This window comes from Penicillium canescens, assembly GCF_028828765.1.
Source record: "Penicillium canescens strain IBT 15451 chromosome Unknown utg000003l_segment0_segment0, whole genome shotgun sequence".
Taxonomy (NCBI): domain Eukaryota; kingdom Fungi; phylum Ascomycota; class Eurotiomycetes; order Eurotiales; family Aspergillaceae; genus Penicillium; species Penicillium canescens.
The window spans coordinates 4,286,999-4,304,148 of NW_026703965.1; the positions used below are offsets into that span (position 1 = coordinate 4,286,999).

Genomic DNA, 17,150 nt, shown 5'->3' on the forward strand with positions numbered 1-17,150 from the left:
TCTGCGCTGATAGTTTGCGGTCCGATAGTCCTTTCGCGTAGTGAAATTGACACCCTTCATTCAGGCGTAGAGCAAACATGTTGGTGAGAATTAAGTTAGTGAGAGTGTTGATGTGTTGATGTGTTGATGTGTTGATGTTGATGTCTGATGTTGATGTTTGATGTTGATGTTCGATGTTGATGTTGATGTTGATGTTGATGTTTGATGTTGATGTTTGATGTTGATGTTTGATGTTGACGTGGTGAATGGTCGGGCGGTGAAGGGAGTGCTGGTCACCGTCTCAGAGGCAACGCGGTCTCTTGCCATGTCCCCCACATCATAGAAACTTCAATTGCCTTTTTTTTTTTTTTTTTTTTTTTGATCCTGCAAAGCAATTTTGATCCCTGTTGGTCACACCTTGACTAAGGCCTCGAAATAATTGTGCAACTCTGATCACGCAATATACTGTACACTCAAGATCAGAACTAGGAAGTGTAGAGCCATGTGATGTATTTCGTAAATCGGAATCACGGATTCAATCCAAGATGATTATGCGATAGGCTCAGTTTCTTGCGTCGCGAAAAACATTGCTTAAAATGACTATTGCTAGTCACTCGAACCTATTCTACACTAGAATGCCTACATTATAGAGCGATTGCGAGAGTGAGAGTTTCTTTTTCTCGAGGTTAGCATGTCATTGGTAGCTTTGGCTCGGGAATATCTGATTCGCTCCTACAGGTAGGAGCTGTCGCAAATTTGAGAATAATTCCCCGTCAGTACTTCCGATTCATAGTTCACCCAATCTCTCGTAAAAGTCCACTACAGCGATGAAGAAACGGTCGTTACTTTCCGTGAGGCATATTCCCCACTACATGCAATAAATCATGCTCCGCTGCTGATATAGCATGATTGAAGTCCGGTCGATTTCCAACGAGCCCTCCGGGACCAGAACTGGTAAAAACCCTCTCCACGATCGCCGCTTGGGACCTGGTGATATTTGTACAGGGGTGTTCTCATCCGCCTGTGACCCTAGCAGGCATCCGCTCAAATCCTCCCCAAGCAAATATAACATGAGCGCTTATTGGGGTAGATAATTCGTACAGGCTGTATGGGACATTCAGAGGTCCTACAACCCGAGGGCTCTCGTGGTGCTGTTACTGACATCAAGCCCACCTTCACGGTGAATTGCTCAACAGTGATATGCCAGATATCGTCTTGGGCGCGGAGAAATACATCATAGATGGTCAAAGCACAGTGAGCTCAGAGACATAGAGGAATCGGTGATTTGCTGGCAAGACGTGCTTGCGCCTCCAATTGTGATATGTTAGACGACGGCCTCAATGGACGAAGGATACTGAATAACTTGACTGACCTCCAGCTGCTCTGACATTCAAGGTGTATGGGCTTTGCACGTAGTGCTGGGGCTTGGATAGAAAAACACAGGCTTAGGAATGATATCACCAAGCTTCTGTCTAACAGGGAAAAGCAAACAATCCTGATAGCATGCAGCTCCGTGTATGTCCGAGTGGTTCCCGCTCGCTCGAATATGTCGATAAGCTGAGCAACAAGGGGAGGAAGAGGAACCAAGATGACTCTATCAGACGTAGTTCTTGGGTCATGGGTCCTCTCAATCGTTTGGCCATCCGCGGTCTTGTCCATCGATTCGAAGCTGACATGGCTATTGTTATTTGATTTGGCTAGAAATGACTGGATTTTTGCCTCACCTTCTCCATGCAAGCAGTCTCAACTAACAACCTCGCCAGTACGAAAATATGGCTCTAGCTAGACAAAGCATTGGCTGCGTTGGCTTCTCCCGGTTTCTTAGGGGTTTCAGGCTCAAAAGACGCCAGACGCCATCTGAGGACAACGATGGTCACCCACTGGACGCCAGGGATTCAAGCCGCAAGTAGGCTACCCCATGTGGGTATTCAAATGCCGAGAAACAGACACTACTATGCGCTCCATTGGGTCTTGCATTAGGTAGACATACCAACACATGATCTGATGAACCAAATCGAGTGGGCCAAAGTTCGAGGTAGCGACGCGTCGATACCACCGGTAGTCATGTGGAAGAAACAGAGCATGCGATGGTGTTGGTGCAGGGGAGTTTGAGCAGACAAGACATTTGCTCGCTTCGCATTCGAGTGTGAGAATATGAGGGTGTCTTCCTGTGGTGAGACCCGGGTCAGCAAGTGTTGATCCAGTTGGACGAGGCGTCGTGCTTTACGTTGTTCATGAAGAATCCCCCGAGTGTACGGTTGAGACAGATGGTCAATCAGGATCGTCATCATACCAGCTTACCAACTAGATCAGTGCCAATTCTGTTCTGCCATGCAGTCACCAATATGCCATGTTGTATCCAGGTTCGTCGCACTCTCCGGCTGTCGCTTCGAGAAGTTGCGCTGGATGCACCGGGCAAGTTCACAGGACGGCAAAGACGCGTGACGAGCCCACTTGTGACAAGAAATTGCAGAGTCCCCTATTGGGAGACTGCTTCGTGTAGAGGCACTCTGTTGTTGAGGATGTGAAGGCGGTGAGGTGGAGGGGGTAAGATGCGATGGAGCGCGTCGGCCCCTTGGTCTTATCTGACTCGGCGGGAATAGGTCACTCGCCACAGCACTTTTCGAGGTTGGTGATGGGCTGCTCCTACAACAGCATGAAGATGTCAGTGGGGTTCGTGTCTGGGGCACAGACTTGGCGCAAAATCAAAACCGGCGCAGCAGGATGCGCGATATTCCACTCACCTTACCATAGAGAACAAGGTTCTCGAGCTTATGCGTCCTGTTGTTGGCGCGCGCCTTTGATTTGCAGTATTTCACATAGGACATGCTGCATGGTTTGATGTGGCAGGGCTAGAAATGGTGTGTAAGCCATGACCTTGCCCGGAGCACTGACGGCGCCGCTGGGTCGGACTCACATTAGGGCGCTGTCAACGGTCTCCTGTCCATCATTAGCTTGTCGATCGGCGAGACATGTAGAACTCACATGTTCTGAAAGAAGACACGGAAAAGGGCTCCGTGGCTTTGCGCGTGCATTGGATAGAATGCAAGGATCCGGTTATTTCGCATCGTCTTTGAAGTCAGTCCAGTCTCGGAAAGGGTCGCTCTGAGATCTACATACCTGAATAGAAATCCCCTTTCTGCATCGATATATTCAGGGGCGGGACAGTAGTCCGCTGCTATGATGGACAGATATTCGCATACTTTGACCAGCTAACCCAAATCTGCTTCTTTGATCGGCTGGCATGGGTGGCATAGTGGACCTGGTGGGAATCTCATTCTCACAAGCACTTTCTAGCTTGTCAGTCCACAACGTAATTACAGTATAGATGTCAGTACATTGGAAATCCAGTAGGTGAAAGGGAAGTACTTATCAGGTGCCTCGAACCGAAGGCCTGCTCGACTTTGCGCAGCAAGTGACAGTGTTGTAGAACAAATTGCTGGGGGGAGAGGGCGAATTTATAGGTTTCTCGGCTCCCGTCGCGTACGTGCTCTCTTATAGAGCAAACGTTCAAGGACACGACGCTATCCTAAGTGAGGTCTGTTGCAATTCATGCCTTCGTTCTACCGCAACTATTCGCAGCGAAATTTTTGGTGTCATGTTAGATGCCCACCGAGAAAAAATGCTAGGGTCATGTTGAGAATGAGTCAAAGTGAGTCGGTTAAGAAACGTTGGCTCACTGTTGAATCTACGGTCCTAATACTGAGGCAATCATTCTCGTCTAAAAAACATGGAAATTTTCTGGCCTCGCTCGAGTGTTGATTGTCTGCGCTGTGTGGTTCTGTCCCTCTAGGCTGCGGAAAGCGTCAGGCTGCGGTCGCGCGGGCACGGGTACTCAACCCGTCAACCCGTTGAAGCTTGGCCGTCCTTGCTGACGGGAGTCAACTTTTGAACCTGTGATCATGGTTGAGATAGATATCCTTTTTTCGATTTTCTTTTTCTGTCCTCTAGATTTTACTCTATTTACGTTTGGGGTTTCTGAGCTCTCAAACGATTGTGGAAAATGCGTTGTGATTGAATATATATCTTTTGGACCGTTCATCACCAGTAAGCCACTAAAATGAGGCACTTTCACCAACCATCAACACCACGAGTCTGATTACCAGCTCCATCATTAAACGGACTGCTAACAGAGTGCTGAGATTGAAAAGCTGACTACGCTGATTAACTTTCATGGTGAAATGAGACTGAGTACCTAGCCACCGATGTCTTCTAGTCTATAAAAACCTCCAAGAATTAGACATACTATTGCCCAGATACTCGACTTTCCCCTGCGATTAAGATGGATGCCCCTAATAGCACGCCAGACAAGGAAAGAGAAGGAGAACAACAGCCCAGTGCATTGCCAATCGTTTCTGAAAAAGAGAATTCGCAGGAGGCTTCTGATCATGTCCCTCCACTGGTAAGTGGAACGACTCAGCTTCGAATGCTCTTGCTGACCATTACAGCCCTCTACATCGGAACAGGAAGCAGAAACAAGACATGCCTTGGCGACTGAGCCCTTTCAACCTATTTTGAAGGCGCTAGCAGACCTCGAACGCGACGATCCCAAGTTCGCCTTTCCAGCAGGTCGAATTGTCGGACTGTATCGACACCTATGGGAGTCGTGCGTGTCCAAACACATCGATGGCCAGAACCTAGAGCAGAGCAATCAAATCTTGAAGGAAGCTAGCACACACCTGACTCAAGAAAGGGACGGACTTCAGCTGCGCCACGACAAGCAGCTGTCTCGGCTGCGCTTCTTTGAGCAGGCACTGGAATCATCTCGGGGTCGATTGACTAGGTTCCTCGATGACTGGGATCACCCTTGCAGACTCAACCTGGCAGGGCTGCCAGGCATAGCAAGAGAAGGTTGAAGGATTCTATATTCTTGATTGTCCTATGTCTTTTACCATGCGGAGAGTATCCAATGATGTACAGTATCCAACGATGTTGCAATGAAGAGTCACCGCAGGGAAAGAAGCTTATATCTTTTCGAGAACTCATATTACAGCTTTTGTGGAATGTGTCTGCGAATAATCCCGCATGTTCTAGTGTCGCTTTTATTGACCCAATATATTATAAACAAAAAACTACGGATCCAGTGACAATGTGGGCAGTGTGGCTAGCGGGGAAGTGTCGATTAACTTGGCCGTCCCGTATTGCATCACGACAGCTACCCGAAGTAGATGTCGCCAGCTCTTCCAGAACCACCAAACCTTCTCCCCGGAGACCGCTTCAGCAATCTTTGCGGAGTGTTGGCATCTTCCATTCTGCTTCGAATGGCCCTCTGGATGCAATCGTTCCTTGTTAGATGCAGGGATTTTGCCAAACTGAAGTATGTCAGTCTCGGATTGACCACAAGTGCATTAACAATCGAGGAATGCCCGCCCCTGACCGCCAACATCAATGGATCCTCAGAACATTGATTCCTGAGGTTCACATCAATCCGATTATGGCTTAGTAGTGCCTGAACCATCTCCAATTCACCACAAGCGGCGGCAATGCAGAGAGCAGTGTCGTGAGTTGCGATCGTGCTTTCATTGATGTTAAGACGTGCATCTTGCTGCACCAAGAGTCTTACCACATCGAGATGGCCATGTGCAACCGCTCGACAAATGGGCGGATCTATTACATCCATTCCATTGATCTCCACGCCCTGCACACTTAACAGACAAGCAACCGTGTTCATGCGTCCGTGATATGCGGCCACGGAGAATGGAGAGTGGCCTCCAACACAGAGATTCAGACTGATCCCTGGCACCGCAAGCAGCCGTCGTAGGAGCACGGTATCCAACCTGGCCGCGGCGTGGTGGAGAGATGTAGACAGCGTCTCGAAACTCCCGCGGCCTCCAACAAAATTGACGTTGATGTCTTTCTCGGCCAACAGCCTTTCGGTTATCTCGTCGCATGACGAGTAAGTCGACAGCCAAAGTGGCGTATTGCCATTTTTGTCTTTGCAGTTCACGTTGGCACGGGGGTGACTTAGGAGCAAATTGACCATTTCTAGGCGATCACTTTGAATGGCGAGATGGAGCGGCGTATAGCCATTCCGGTTCTGGATGTCCAAATTCAGGCCCTTTTGTCCGAGAAGCCGTTTGACAACATCTACCGACCCATAGGATACTGCATGGTGAAGAGGTAGCTCAGCCTCCTGTGATGATTGGGTACCAAGAAACACCTCGGCCATCGGATCGTTTGAAAAAATCATTTCCATCACGGGTCTATTGAAGCGACATGCCCAGTCCCATGGCGAGTGTCCCGAATCATCCTGTAGATCAGGGTCGCTGCCTCTAGAAAGTAGCAGATGCAGGAGCCCTATTCGGCCTGCGAAGACTGCTAGGTGGAGCGCCGTTCGGCCGTGTTTGTGCTTGATGTCCACCTGGACGTTGGGTTGTTCTAGAACGCGCTTGACGGTGGAAAAAGTTCCGTAGTGGATGGCATACCACAGGGCGCTCTCCCGCGCTTGATTTTGAATGTTGATGTCTAGATCTCGACGATTGAGCAAGAGGTCACGCACAGCAGCGGAAGAGAATTTCAGCGCCCTCATTAAAGGAGTTTTACCTCGGTAAAATGCATTGATGTTGGCGTTGTTCTGGAGCAAAGCCTCCGCAAGACCAATGTTGTCGTATTTGACGGCCAAGTGCAACAGATTGCTGTTCTGAAAGTTGATGTTGTATTTCCAGATGCTGGGCTGCAGTTTAAAATTAAAGTCTTTGCACGATTTTGCGAGGACAAATAATGTAATACCGTCCAAATACGACACAATCCACAGCAAAAGCTCGTTGGGCAGGTCTCTGATGTTTGGCTGTAATGTATTAGCTCATCGATCAACTCCGTAAGAACGAATTGAACAGACCATGACGGGACAGCGGATTGAGCTAACGAAATGTAGATGGGGGTGAGGTGAGAGTTGTGAAGGTAGGATATGGGAGGCCTTTACATACTCACCTCAGCCAAATTCCGTGGTCAGCTAGGAGTGTAGTCTGTCACTCCGTTGAGAGGTGCGTAGCAATCACAAAGGGTTAACAACAATGCTCAGGCGGAGTTGGAGAATCTCTGGAGTCTAGCTCCTGGGAACGCCAAAACTGTTCCTGGTAGTGTGTCGATGGCCTGGGAAACCGAATCTATCTCTACGTACCCGCATCTTGCCCCTAGCGCCATAAGAACAAATAACAACCTATCACGCACTTCGAAATTCATAGGCAACCCAGAATCTAACGCAGCATTTGTCGACTTCGCTGCCAACCGCAGTAGCCAATCTGTTCGCCAATGTATGGTCCCCGCGATGGATAGTCAAACGTGCAGCTGATTGCAGCAGTGGTCTGGAATGATATCCCTTCTTGCAGGCCACTGATTGGCCGTATAGTGGCGCATACTGCGTGCGAATGCATTCTCCAACGTACCGACTGTTTCAAGGAAGTGTCCCATGCCAGCCACGCAGCCATGTAGGTAAGGAGCCCACGCGATGGCATATAAAGCTGGCGAGGGAACGCTGCGGTGATTGCCAACACCACCACAATCCGAAGCATTTTCTGCCTTTGACGACCACCTCAATAACTACCATGCTCCCTTGGAATCCGTTTCTTGTTTGTGAGATAGAGGCCAGCCCCAATGGCGGTCCTGGCTCCTGTTGCGGGATGACGAAAAAAGGCGAGCCATGCAAGAACTCGATCAAAGTTGAAGACACCAAGGTCGGCCATCAAAAGTTGACCACTCTCGCCAGAGAGCCGTTTGACTTGTTATCGTTGCAGTCGAAGCTCTGTGACGTCGCCAGAGACTTCCTCTGCGCGAGATGGCACCGGCAACGGCAGGCCGACCAAGTTGGCCAGCAGTGGTATGAAGCCGCCGTCCGCAACCAGGCGCGAGTACCATATGGCTCCAGAATGGCTTCTCCGTCAGTCATTGTACATCGGGGCCAGCGTCAGACATCGTCAGCCTCCAGGCGACGCCCTGCATCAGACAACACCCGGTCATCACCACCACCGGTGCCCCTGTCAACCAACCCCGAGCCAGTGCAGCCATTCAATCCATTTGTGACTTCTGCAACGCTGCGGACGAACAATGTTCCATGGCGCGTTTCGCCGACCCGACCAGCCATCCTCTCATTGGCAACTAATATCCGGGCTGGTTTCCAAGAATTGACGCTCCAGAGTCTCACCTCGAGTGAAGAGGTCGACAGCGTCCACGTCGACAGCATCTACTGTGTGTTCTGCCAGACCGAGGATGAAGACCATGCGGACGAGAGCGTGATCTTGCACTGCGGTCAGTGCACATCGCTCTGTCATCTGTCATGCGCCGAAGAATGGTTGGAAAAGCGAGATACAGGGTTTGGCACGTCATGTTGTGTGTGGTAAGTGTGGATGACCTTATTTCTGAGACGACCAAGATACTGATGACCGCAGCCGAAACGAAGGAGCCCTAGATGCCATCATTCGCCCCTTACGAATCCCCTCGTCGGATGCCGAGACATATTCCGTCCACACGGCAAGCGATCCATCTCCCACTGGTTGGGCCCGTCGCTCAGCCAGACTAGCAGGAACTCATCTACCGCGACAACCTTCCACCGCTGCACCGCTTCGCCGATCGGCACGACTCAATTCCACTCAGCGTAGGTGATCACAGGTTACAGCCGTTATAGCCGTGATATACAATTTTGAATCAAATTAGCAAGAAATGAAATACCGATGGTTAAACTCAGAAGGACAACACGACCGTTTCATCTCGTAAGTGCTGGACACCAATACACCATAGCCAGTAGCTATTGACTGCTTCGGTGATTCCGAAAATGTCTGAGCTCGAAACTATAGTGGTAGATAAAAGTTCTGTTTTCATGATACCTAACGGCGGTGACCAAAGAAACAAAGGATTCATCTCAGTAGAGCCGTGTCGCGTGAAGGCGGGGATTGTTGGCAGAAAAGCCACAGGCAAGAGACTGACAAACTCTCGTGCCTGTTAACTAACTCTGGGAAACAATATGTTGGCCCTGGGGACCTCAAAAGCATTTATAGGGGCTGTTTATCCCCTAGGAAATACTCTTGAGATCCTGGGGCTGTTTCTATTTCTAGGAAAATGAGATCTAGCCCTGGGATCTTCACTTTTCGTTCCTGACTGAATACGGAACTGGCTCTGGGAATACATTGACCAGATCTGGGAGCTGTGGAGACCCTGGGAGCTTACTTTAGGGTCCTAAAGTCAATAGATTGCCTTCCGAGATCGCCGAAAGCCCTCACAAAACACCATCACCGGACCTGCGCACAATTCTGCGTCATTGGATCCCCCCAGGAGGCCAAATCATCGCCCCAGGAATCGACAAGTCGTCAACAGGAACGCGGCTTTGATTCCCAGTGGTGTGTGTACCAGACCCCAGAAGCTACATCGCGTTTCCTGGGGGATATGTGGCTCCTAGAAGCTGCTTCTTTGCTCCCAGATATGTTTCAGGAGCCCCTGGGAGTAAGATAACTCCCAGGGTCAAGAGATGAGCTCCTAGCACTGATCGAATCGTCAATAGGAGCGTGACCGGTTTCGTGATAGTGATGGTGGATAGTCTTACAAGCTACGTACGATTTGCTGGGGCTATGGTATTTCCATAGTCACCGTTTTGAAGTCTTTACGAACACCAAGTTTGATCGATGTTTACACAGAGCAAATCGTTGTTCGACAGCCCCGGAAAATGTGTCCGATGTCTTGGGAGTAACCCAGCTCCTGGAATCACCCTGAGCTCCCAGGGTCTGCTGCCTTTTTAAAAAATTGCGTCAGGTATTCTGGGGTTGGATTGGTCGCTGCATATACCATATTAGTGCACCTCGTGGAAGAACATTTGACCCGGACGTGACGTCGTGGGTGAAGAAATTCATAAATACATGCTTCCCATCCTACTCTTTCCACAATTAGGTTCCTCAGTGCCACCTTCTGCCTTGAGAGGATGATAACCACTCTTTTTTGATGATGACGATACCCTCCAACCTTGAATACCATATTCATAGGAACTGACTTAAGCAGTTCGGCTTTAGTGGATTCGATGCCTGACTTTCGATTGTAACTTACAATGTCATCCCCAGTTATATGTTACTCTGAAAAGGGAACTTGAAAGCAAACTCAACCTCTCCCAAAATATTCCTCCCATTTCTGTCTAGCACCCTGCCATTGAATACCGCGTTCGCCTCCGGACCGTACATTCTCTTCCACAAAACAACCGAGCGATCTTCATTATGGGTATCCGACTTGAATTCCATCGCCGTATCATGCTCTGAAAATTTGATCGTGTGGGGTTCTCCTGAAGCGTCGATGTAGGGTAGGGTAGAGCCGGGCCGTATGTCTTGGTAAAGATCATCCCAATCGATCGCAAAAGAGGAAGATTCCACGGTACACATGTATTTCGACCGTTGAGTCTCCATTTGAGGATGTCGATGTCTCAAGTATACGCCCGTACCCTTTAACCACATCACCGGCATGCTCGTATCGGGGTCTCTGTACATGTATTTGCTCTCCACAGGCTGGACTAAGGCGTCAAATGGCTCTTCAGATGCCGCGAGCTCTGTTGGCGCTTCGTACGTGGGCTGGTTGGGGGTTATTGCCACGATCCAGATTTCAGGCGTATGTATGAGTCCGCCATTGGTCTCTACCTCCGCAATTCGACTGCCCCAGTACGTCGCCGGACGCTGGATTCCCTTCATTAAATCCAGAATATCGCTACCAAGAATTAAGACTTGCAGTCCCTTCTTGATCAGTGGCTCAAAGTAGACCATGAAAGGGTCCTGCTCCCTGAGCGGATTCAGATATCTGCTGGCGTAGAGGAATTGTTCTGTGACTCCCAGCAGGTGCGCTATCAAAGAGATTTCCGTGGCGGTGAGTCCACTCAACAAGGGTTCGGCTAGCTCGTAATACTCGCCCTCCGTCATAACCAACTCGAAGATAGACCCGATGACGTTACGATATCGTTGGGGTATTGGGAATCTGTATACCCATGCCTTTGGCTTCATGTCTGGATGCGGTGGGGCAATCGTGGCCAGGCTTGCAGAGAGTATGCGGTGTAGCAGTTTTGGGGGATGTTTGCATGCGCCAAGCCGATATGAACATCAGTTCTTTCAGTTGATAGATGATATGCAGGAAATTTTGCTAGGATATACAAAGGAGCGTACGTGCTACTTATATTACGGCGTCTAGCCCGCAATCTTGTAGTTGCCTTGACCAATACACGCTTGATGTTGTTCTTTGGCCCCGTAAGAGCTATTCCATTGGATGTGACGCGAGTGAATCGCGCTAAGGCCTTGGCGGTGGGGCTACTAAACAATTGCCGGACGTGTATTGGTTAAGACAATTTCGAGGTTTCGGGCTAGACGTACACACTCACTTCCTGGCTCAGGAGGGCTACAGCCTATCGGCCAGGATGGCGCCGCCCTTCCAAGGCTTCCAACACCCATGGGTTGGCGAGACCTGCTTGCAATCTAGTTCCGAAGCTGCGACTCCTGTTCCATTTACGACACAGTTAATGTAATTTATGTTGGAATCGGCCGAACACATCCTAGGAGCTGCCACGCTTTTTGTGAGGGGCCCCGCCAGGCTTTAGTCTTCAATACAATTACGAGGAATGTGAACAAGGCGCCATGTGGGTGCGATTCAAACAACGTAGTCAGCCTTGACAGTAGGAATTTGAGATCAAAATTCATGGAATTATCGGCTCCATGATACGTGGACCCGGAGTCTTCGTAAGGAAGGAGTTGAAGGATGCAGGGGGAAAATTCTCAATCCGGTAAACGGCTCCATTACTAGCAGCCAAGTACGATAAACCAAACCAAGAAAAATTGGATTCACCGCATTGCAGTCGGAAGCCTTCAATTTGATTATAGGTTGCTTATGACTGCGAAACCCAAACAGGGATTCAGGCCCCTAGCGGCTCTCCAAATAGGAATGGTCCAGCTTTCATGCCCTCCAAGCTAGCTCGGCAGCTAGGTCAGGGCAGTGACTTTTCCCTACGATTGATCTGTTGCTCTTGTGTTTAAAACAATCCCTTGCCCTCCTACTATTTGGACGTTCAAACTTTACCCATCCATGAATAACACAATGGACGCAAAGGTTGACCTTTCTGTTCCAACTTACGCCGATCAATATTATGGAGAGTTCCAAGCACTCTGCCCTAGCGATAGAGAAGTGCTCTACAACCACTTTCTGGCGACTGCAAAGCTGAGATTGGGAAACAAACCACATTGGTGGCCAACCGCCGTTGATTGGGATTTTATTAATGACGGGACTTTGGCCTCTGTGAAATCGAGACTGGAAGAGGAACCTGAGTGGTGGCCCACTACTGATGAATGGGGTTTCAAAGGTGCCCCAGGTATGCAAGAACCCGGTCAGTCTTACGTCGTGCACTCTTTTTAACACTAATACTAATGTATGTCCAGAGAAATCCGAAGTCCTAGCATGCGTTATGAGAAACTACGACCACCAGGACCTTGCGAGAATACTCGACAAAGTTAGCGGGGAGCTTTATACAACAAATTGTTTCACAATAGTCGACGGTTTATTCGCAATTGGGAAATCTGAATCTAACAAATCCCAAGAGATCTTGAGTACGGTCCAGAACAGAGAGATCGTTACCAGCTTGCTGATGACTCCTTGTTAGGGCCCCAAAACCGACCAATCGGCCCAAAGACCGCCCTGCGAGAGTCCCTACCGATAAAAATATTTGCACTGCGGAATCAGCAATCCACGAGCGATAGCACGTTCCGTAGCGGTCGTCCGGGGTATGTTGGCTTCCGGAAAAACACCGTAGCAAGAACATACGCCACGCCCGTCGATGTTAGTAGCAAGGCTGCACTCTTAAACCCACTTTACATGCGGGTGCTAGAGGTCGAATACCACTGCAGGGAGTTGCATACAACCCAACCCCAACTTGCAAATCTCAAGCACGGTTTCTCCATCGACATAGCTTCTTACTCCCAACAGGGCGATCTGTTGTATGTGATTCCTCGGTCCAAGTGATAAGAAAGGAAATTGAAAGACTAAACAATGCGCTAGGACAAGCAGGCAATCGCTCCAAGCAAACCATGCGAATTCGGAACTGATTCTGGCAGATTCTCAAGGTAACAAGATACCTCTTGAGCCTGTCATTAGTATTTGCATTACCCGTGCTCCCGTGATTGGCGAGCTGTTTGTCGTCGAGCTCGAAGACCGTCGGAAAACTCAAGAAGCGTCATATTATATGTATGTTCAATCCCTGGGACGACAATATAACGCACAAACTAACCTGCAACATCAAAGGGCATATTCAATCACCATGGCCCAAATTTCCGAAAATGGGAAGTCCCTTATTTGCTTTTCGTCGGATTGGGACAAGGTCTCGAATACTATCATATCGATGGAAGTCTTCAAGAGAAGCGCCCAAATTGGAAAGCAAAGTATAGCTACAGCACAAGCTATTACTCCTCTCCCAACTGAACCTAAAGGACAAAATGCAGAATCAAATCACAACCTATGAGTCAGCATAAATCTATCAGAACACCCATCCAGTCTAACTCAATGCATTGCTGTCCACGTCTCCGTCTAATTTGCCCTCAATACATATAATGTTCAAAAAGGAAATGAAACCAGACATTGAAAAACATAAATAATAGAAAGCCAAAAATTCCATGCACCTGCAAAGTAGTGAAGGGTATGTTTGGTACATCCCGAGAGTTGCACTTGTTCTTCATATTTCCTCAGTCCGCGGAACAATCAGAAGAAGGTGCGGTCTGGGAGGTAGTCAAGGATGACTCCGACACTGATGACGAAGACCTCGGCGTCGTCAAAGCGGAGGACACCTTGGTGGAAGATCCCGAATCAGAAGCAATACATCGGCTGCCATGCTTGAGTCCGTTGTCTAATGTACATGACGACGTTTCTCCTTGGTGATTGGAGAAGGTGACCACCCCCGTATCCGTCACCTGAAGCCATGCAGCTGACGAATTGTCTTCCGTGCCACAAGCCTCCACCCCGTGCACAGGGTAGCGATGGGTGCGGTCTCCGACTTCGTTCACCGCTGCTAGATTGTTAGTACTTTTTTGCTGACCCTCATGCCAGAAATCCACTTACTTGAGCATTTTTCTCCCTCAAGCTGGCCAAAGAATGCTGAAGATCCCGTGCAGCCATGGTTGTCATAGGACCATATCGCGCATTGACCATCAATATCAATGATCTCAAGGGTGCCGCCGAGAGATCCGCTTGCATAGGCACTAGCGAGGATCATAACGATGGAGAAACGCATTTTCCTTGTCTTAGACGAATTACAGGAGCTTAAAATTCGAAAATATATTGTGTGTTGCGTCTCGTGTCCTGTATTTCTTAACCGATTGATTTGGCGTCGTGTGTAGTCGAGCAAAACGAGGAAGGATGACAGAGGCTTTTATAGAATTACCGAGATTTCTGAGAGCCTTCAGATCGCCTGTAGGGGGCACATATTGAATAAAAAATGTCAGTCGGCTGACCAAAGTTGAGGTGCATGGGAGATTAACACTTTGGCAAGTATGGTCGGTTATTGAGGCTCACTATGCGGCCAGGAATCGGTTAGATCGGTTTAGGCCAGCTAAGACAACTTGATGCTTGCCCAATAACCCTTGACGTATCTAGGGCTAGAACATGCGGGCAACCTTTTCAGAACTGATGAGCTCCAGAGTTCTGAGGTACTTCCTTTCAACATCTCACCAGATTACACCTCACAACCCGGCCGAAGGAAAATGGCCTGTTACAGCTTTATGGCGTGTCGTCGTGACTGAAGAAGTGAGGACTGGATATGCACTTGGACACTTGTGGCGTAGCAGGTCATTTTCGAAGTGATGTGCCACGTCTACGATAACGCGGGGCGCGAAATGCACAACCATAGATTTCGACCTTGGTCTTTGTCCATTCTGATAGAGCTATGCTATTCATAACCGAGGACCTATGTATCCAATTACGAGGCGTATCAGGCCGCGTGTGTGGTCGGCGGTCTTGTTCCGGAAGTTGGCCCAGCCTTGGTTCCCACAACACGCTGTGTTGAACGATCCAATTCATGTTTCTGAGGCACTACAACACGGTGCGGGTGAGTTGCCTCTGGCTTTTTGTTAGCCTTTTCGTCTCTTCAACCCAACAGTCCGCTGCATACTGTATGTTGCGGCCGGCAGCCGCACTTTGTCGAGGCCATGAAACACATACTGATACAACAGAATGCCCTTGAACTTTACTCCTGTGCTTCCAAGTAGCATCCTGCATCACTAAAATGAAATATGACCCGCCAAAAAGCACTTGGATAGCAGAAAGCATATTCATATTTTATACTTTGGGAGACATGGGACATCCTCTCCCACCATTACTATATAGCCTATGATCCCCCAGCTTGGTCACGGGCTCTCGCGACCCTGACCTTTGGCTTTTTCGAAGTGTCTAAAGACCATGTCCTCTCAATCCACCACAACCATGGATGGTGAATTCAAGCGCCTCAAAAATATCCAGATGAATGCGCTGGACGAGAACATCATGGCTTTCCTCGAAGCAACTCAGAAGTCGGTCCAATCCCGGGGCATATGCAACCCAAGGGGCCCTTTCAAGAGGTCTCTGATTCATTACGCCGCTATGGGGGACTGTACTGAGCTTCTTTTACGACTTCTGGATATTGGTGCGCCAATTGACGATCGCGATCAAAACAAACGTACCCCTCTCTCCTGGGCTGCTGAGTATGGCTCTTACAACGCAACGAGAATTCTGGTGGAAAACGGAGCCCAAGTCAATGCTCTCGACGATATGTACGGGACACCATTGTCGTGGCTGGAACACGCCGGGCATCCTGATTGCAAAGGCCTCCCAGTTACCAAAGCATATCTCAAAAAGAATGGGGCAACCATGAAAGGGGCCAAACGGGCCTGGATTTTGCAAAAGCTTGGGCTTCTCTGAGTGTCGTGTCTACGGGGGAATCTTCCAGCACCTTCCCAACTTAGGTTTCGTCCATAGTTTGCCTGTTGTGTTTCTGAAGGCTGTGATTCTTCGTTACTAAAGGAGTCTATGCATGCTTATCCCTTTTTCTTACACAGAGTTACGTCCCCAAGACAAACGTTTGTCAGCGGCAGCCACCTATAACCCATGTTCCTGTACTAGTCAAAACCTCTGTTAATATCGGAATAGAAGTAAGATTCATCCCAGCTTGTTTGAACGTTGGGATGGTAATAATGCACTATTCGTTCGTTGTACACTCTTGCCCGAGTGCAGACGATAGAGGATCACTGGGCCTCGCGTACGCTAACAACCTCATCTCGTAATGCCATACTTGGGTTGCTGTAAAATCTTACCACGATGCTAATTTGCCAGCAAAGGTAATAACAAAAGGATTTTAAAGCAAGAGGCTTGCTGCTGACTGAACCGCCGCACCATTAAACGGAGGAATGACGTAGGAGTGGCAGAGACGTACATGGATTAGGCAACTCTGGAAACTCTTACCATTCTCCCATCTAGTGTCTTTTATACTTGCACAAGCAATGGTCAACACGTTTTACCGGTAGTTCCATCAGCTTGATTGTTGGCGGCCTCAACAGGTTATCTTGCTCTCTTAATCCATCTTAATCCATCTGTACTGTACTAATATTGATGCTCAGCTAAAGCCTGAAATGGGTAGCCAGAATTCGTCCAGCCAATGATCATTTTGATGACCAAAAGCTCCATACTTTGAACGGACGACAGTCTGACTACATTCGACCGCAGCAGCAAGACATATAATGGCACTTATATCATTTATTTGGAGATTAATAAGGAACGCTGATTATCCTTAAACTGATTTGTCACTTTCACTGTATTTTAGCACTGACAATATAATATAAACGCGTCCACTGATCTGTTTGAGATAGCCGCGTTTTGTCGCGTGTCAGAAGTAAGATGTAATTGAGAGCTCATGATATTATGTATTCTACTTTCAAAGTTGTAACACTTGCTCGTTTTTGCATTAAGGTACTGCTACGTATTTTGATGAGCCCATGATGGAGAAGCGTCAGCTAATCGCCACCACATCTCTCTCAGAAAACGCAACAAGACTGGCAGTGCTAAAAGTGACAATTGTAACGTTGACTGTCTTGCATACGCGCTTTCCACAGGATCTGTTGATATGACGTTTTCTCCTTTCCATGGGCGCGGCTTATTATAAATCAGCGACAATGAATTTGTAATGCGAGTATCATTCTTGCAGGATAGGCAGG

The 17,150-nt window shown here is 48.6% G+C and overlaps 3 protein-coding genes across 3 annotated transcripts; 1 reads left to right on the plus strand and 2 right to left on the minus strand.

The window, feature by feature from the left end:
- Positions 1 to 10,019: 10,019 nt before the first annotated feature.
- On the minus strand, positions 10,020 to 10,940 carry N7446_005018 (uncharacterized protein; the record flags this gene model as incomplete). Its single annotated transcript, XM_058513766.1, has 1 exon — positions 10,020 to 10,940. The coding sequence occupies one exon, from the start codon at positions 10,938 to 10,940 to the stop codon at positions 10,020 to 10,022; it is 921 nt and encodes a 306-aa protein (XP_058375095.1).
- A 1,081-nt stretch (positions 10,941 to 12,021) lies between these two features.
- Positions 12,022 to 12,580, plus strand: N7446_005019 (uncharacterized protein; the record flags this gene model as incomplete). The annotated part of the gene is made up of 2 exons (XM_058513767.1): positions 12,022 to 12,292; positions 12,360 to 12,580. The coding sequence occupies 2 exons, from the start codon at positions 12,022 to 12,024 to the stop codon at positions 12,578 to 12,580; spliced, it is 492 nt and encodes a 163-aa protein (XP_058375096.1).
- A 1,075-nt stretch (positions 12,581 to 13,655) lies between these two features.
- Positions 13,656 to 14,200, minus strand: N7446_005020 (uncharacterized protein; the record flags this gene model as incomplete). Its single annotated transcript, XM_058513768.1, has 2 exons — positions 13,656 to 13,975; positions 14,029 to 14,200. 2 exons carry the CDS (start codon positions 14,198 to 14,200, stop codon positions 13,656 to 13,658), a joined length of 492 nt encoding a protein of 163 aa, XP_058375097.1.
- Between the last annotated feature and the right edge of the window lie 2,950 nt (positions 14,201 to 17,150).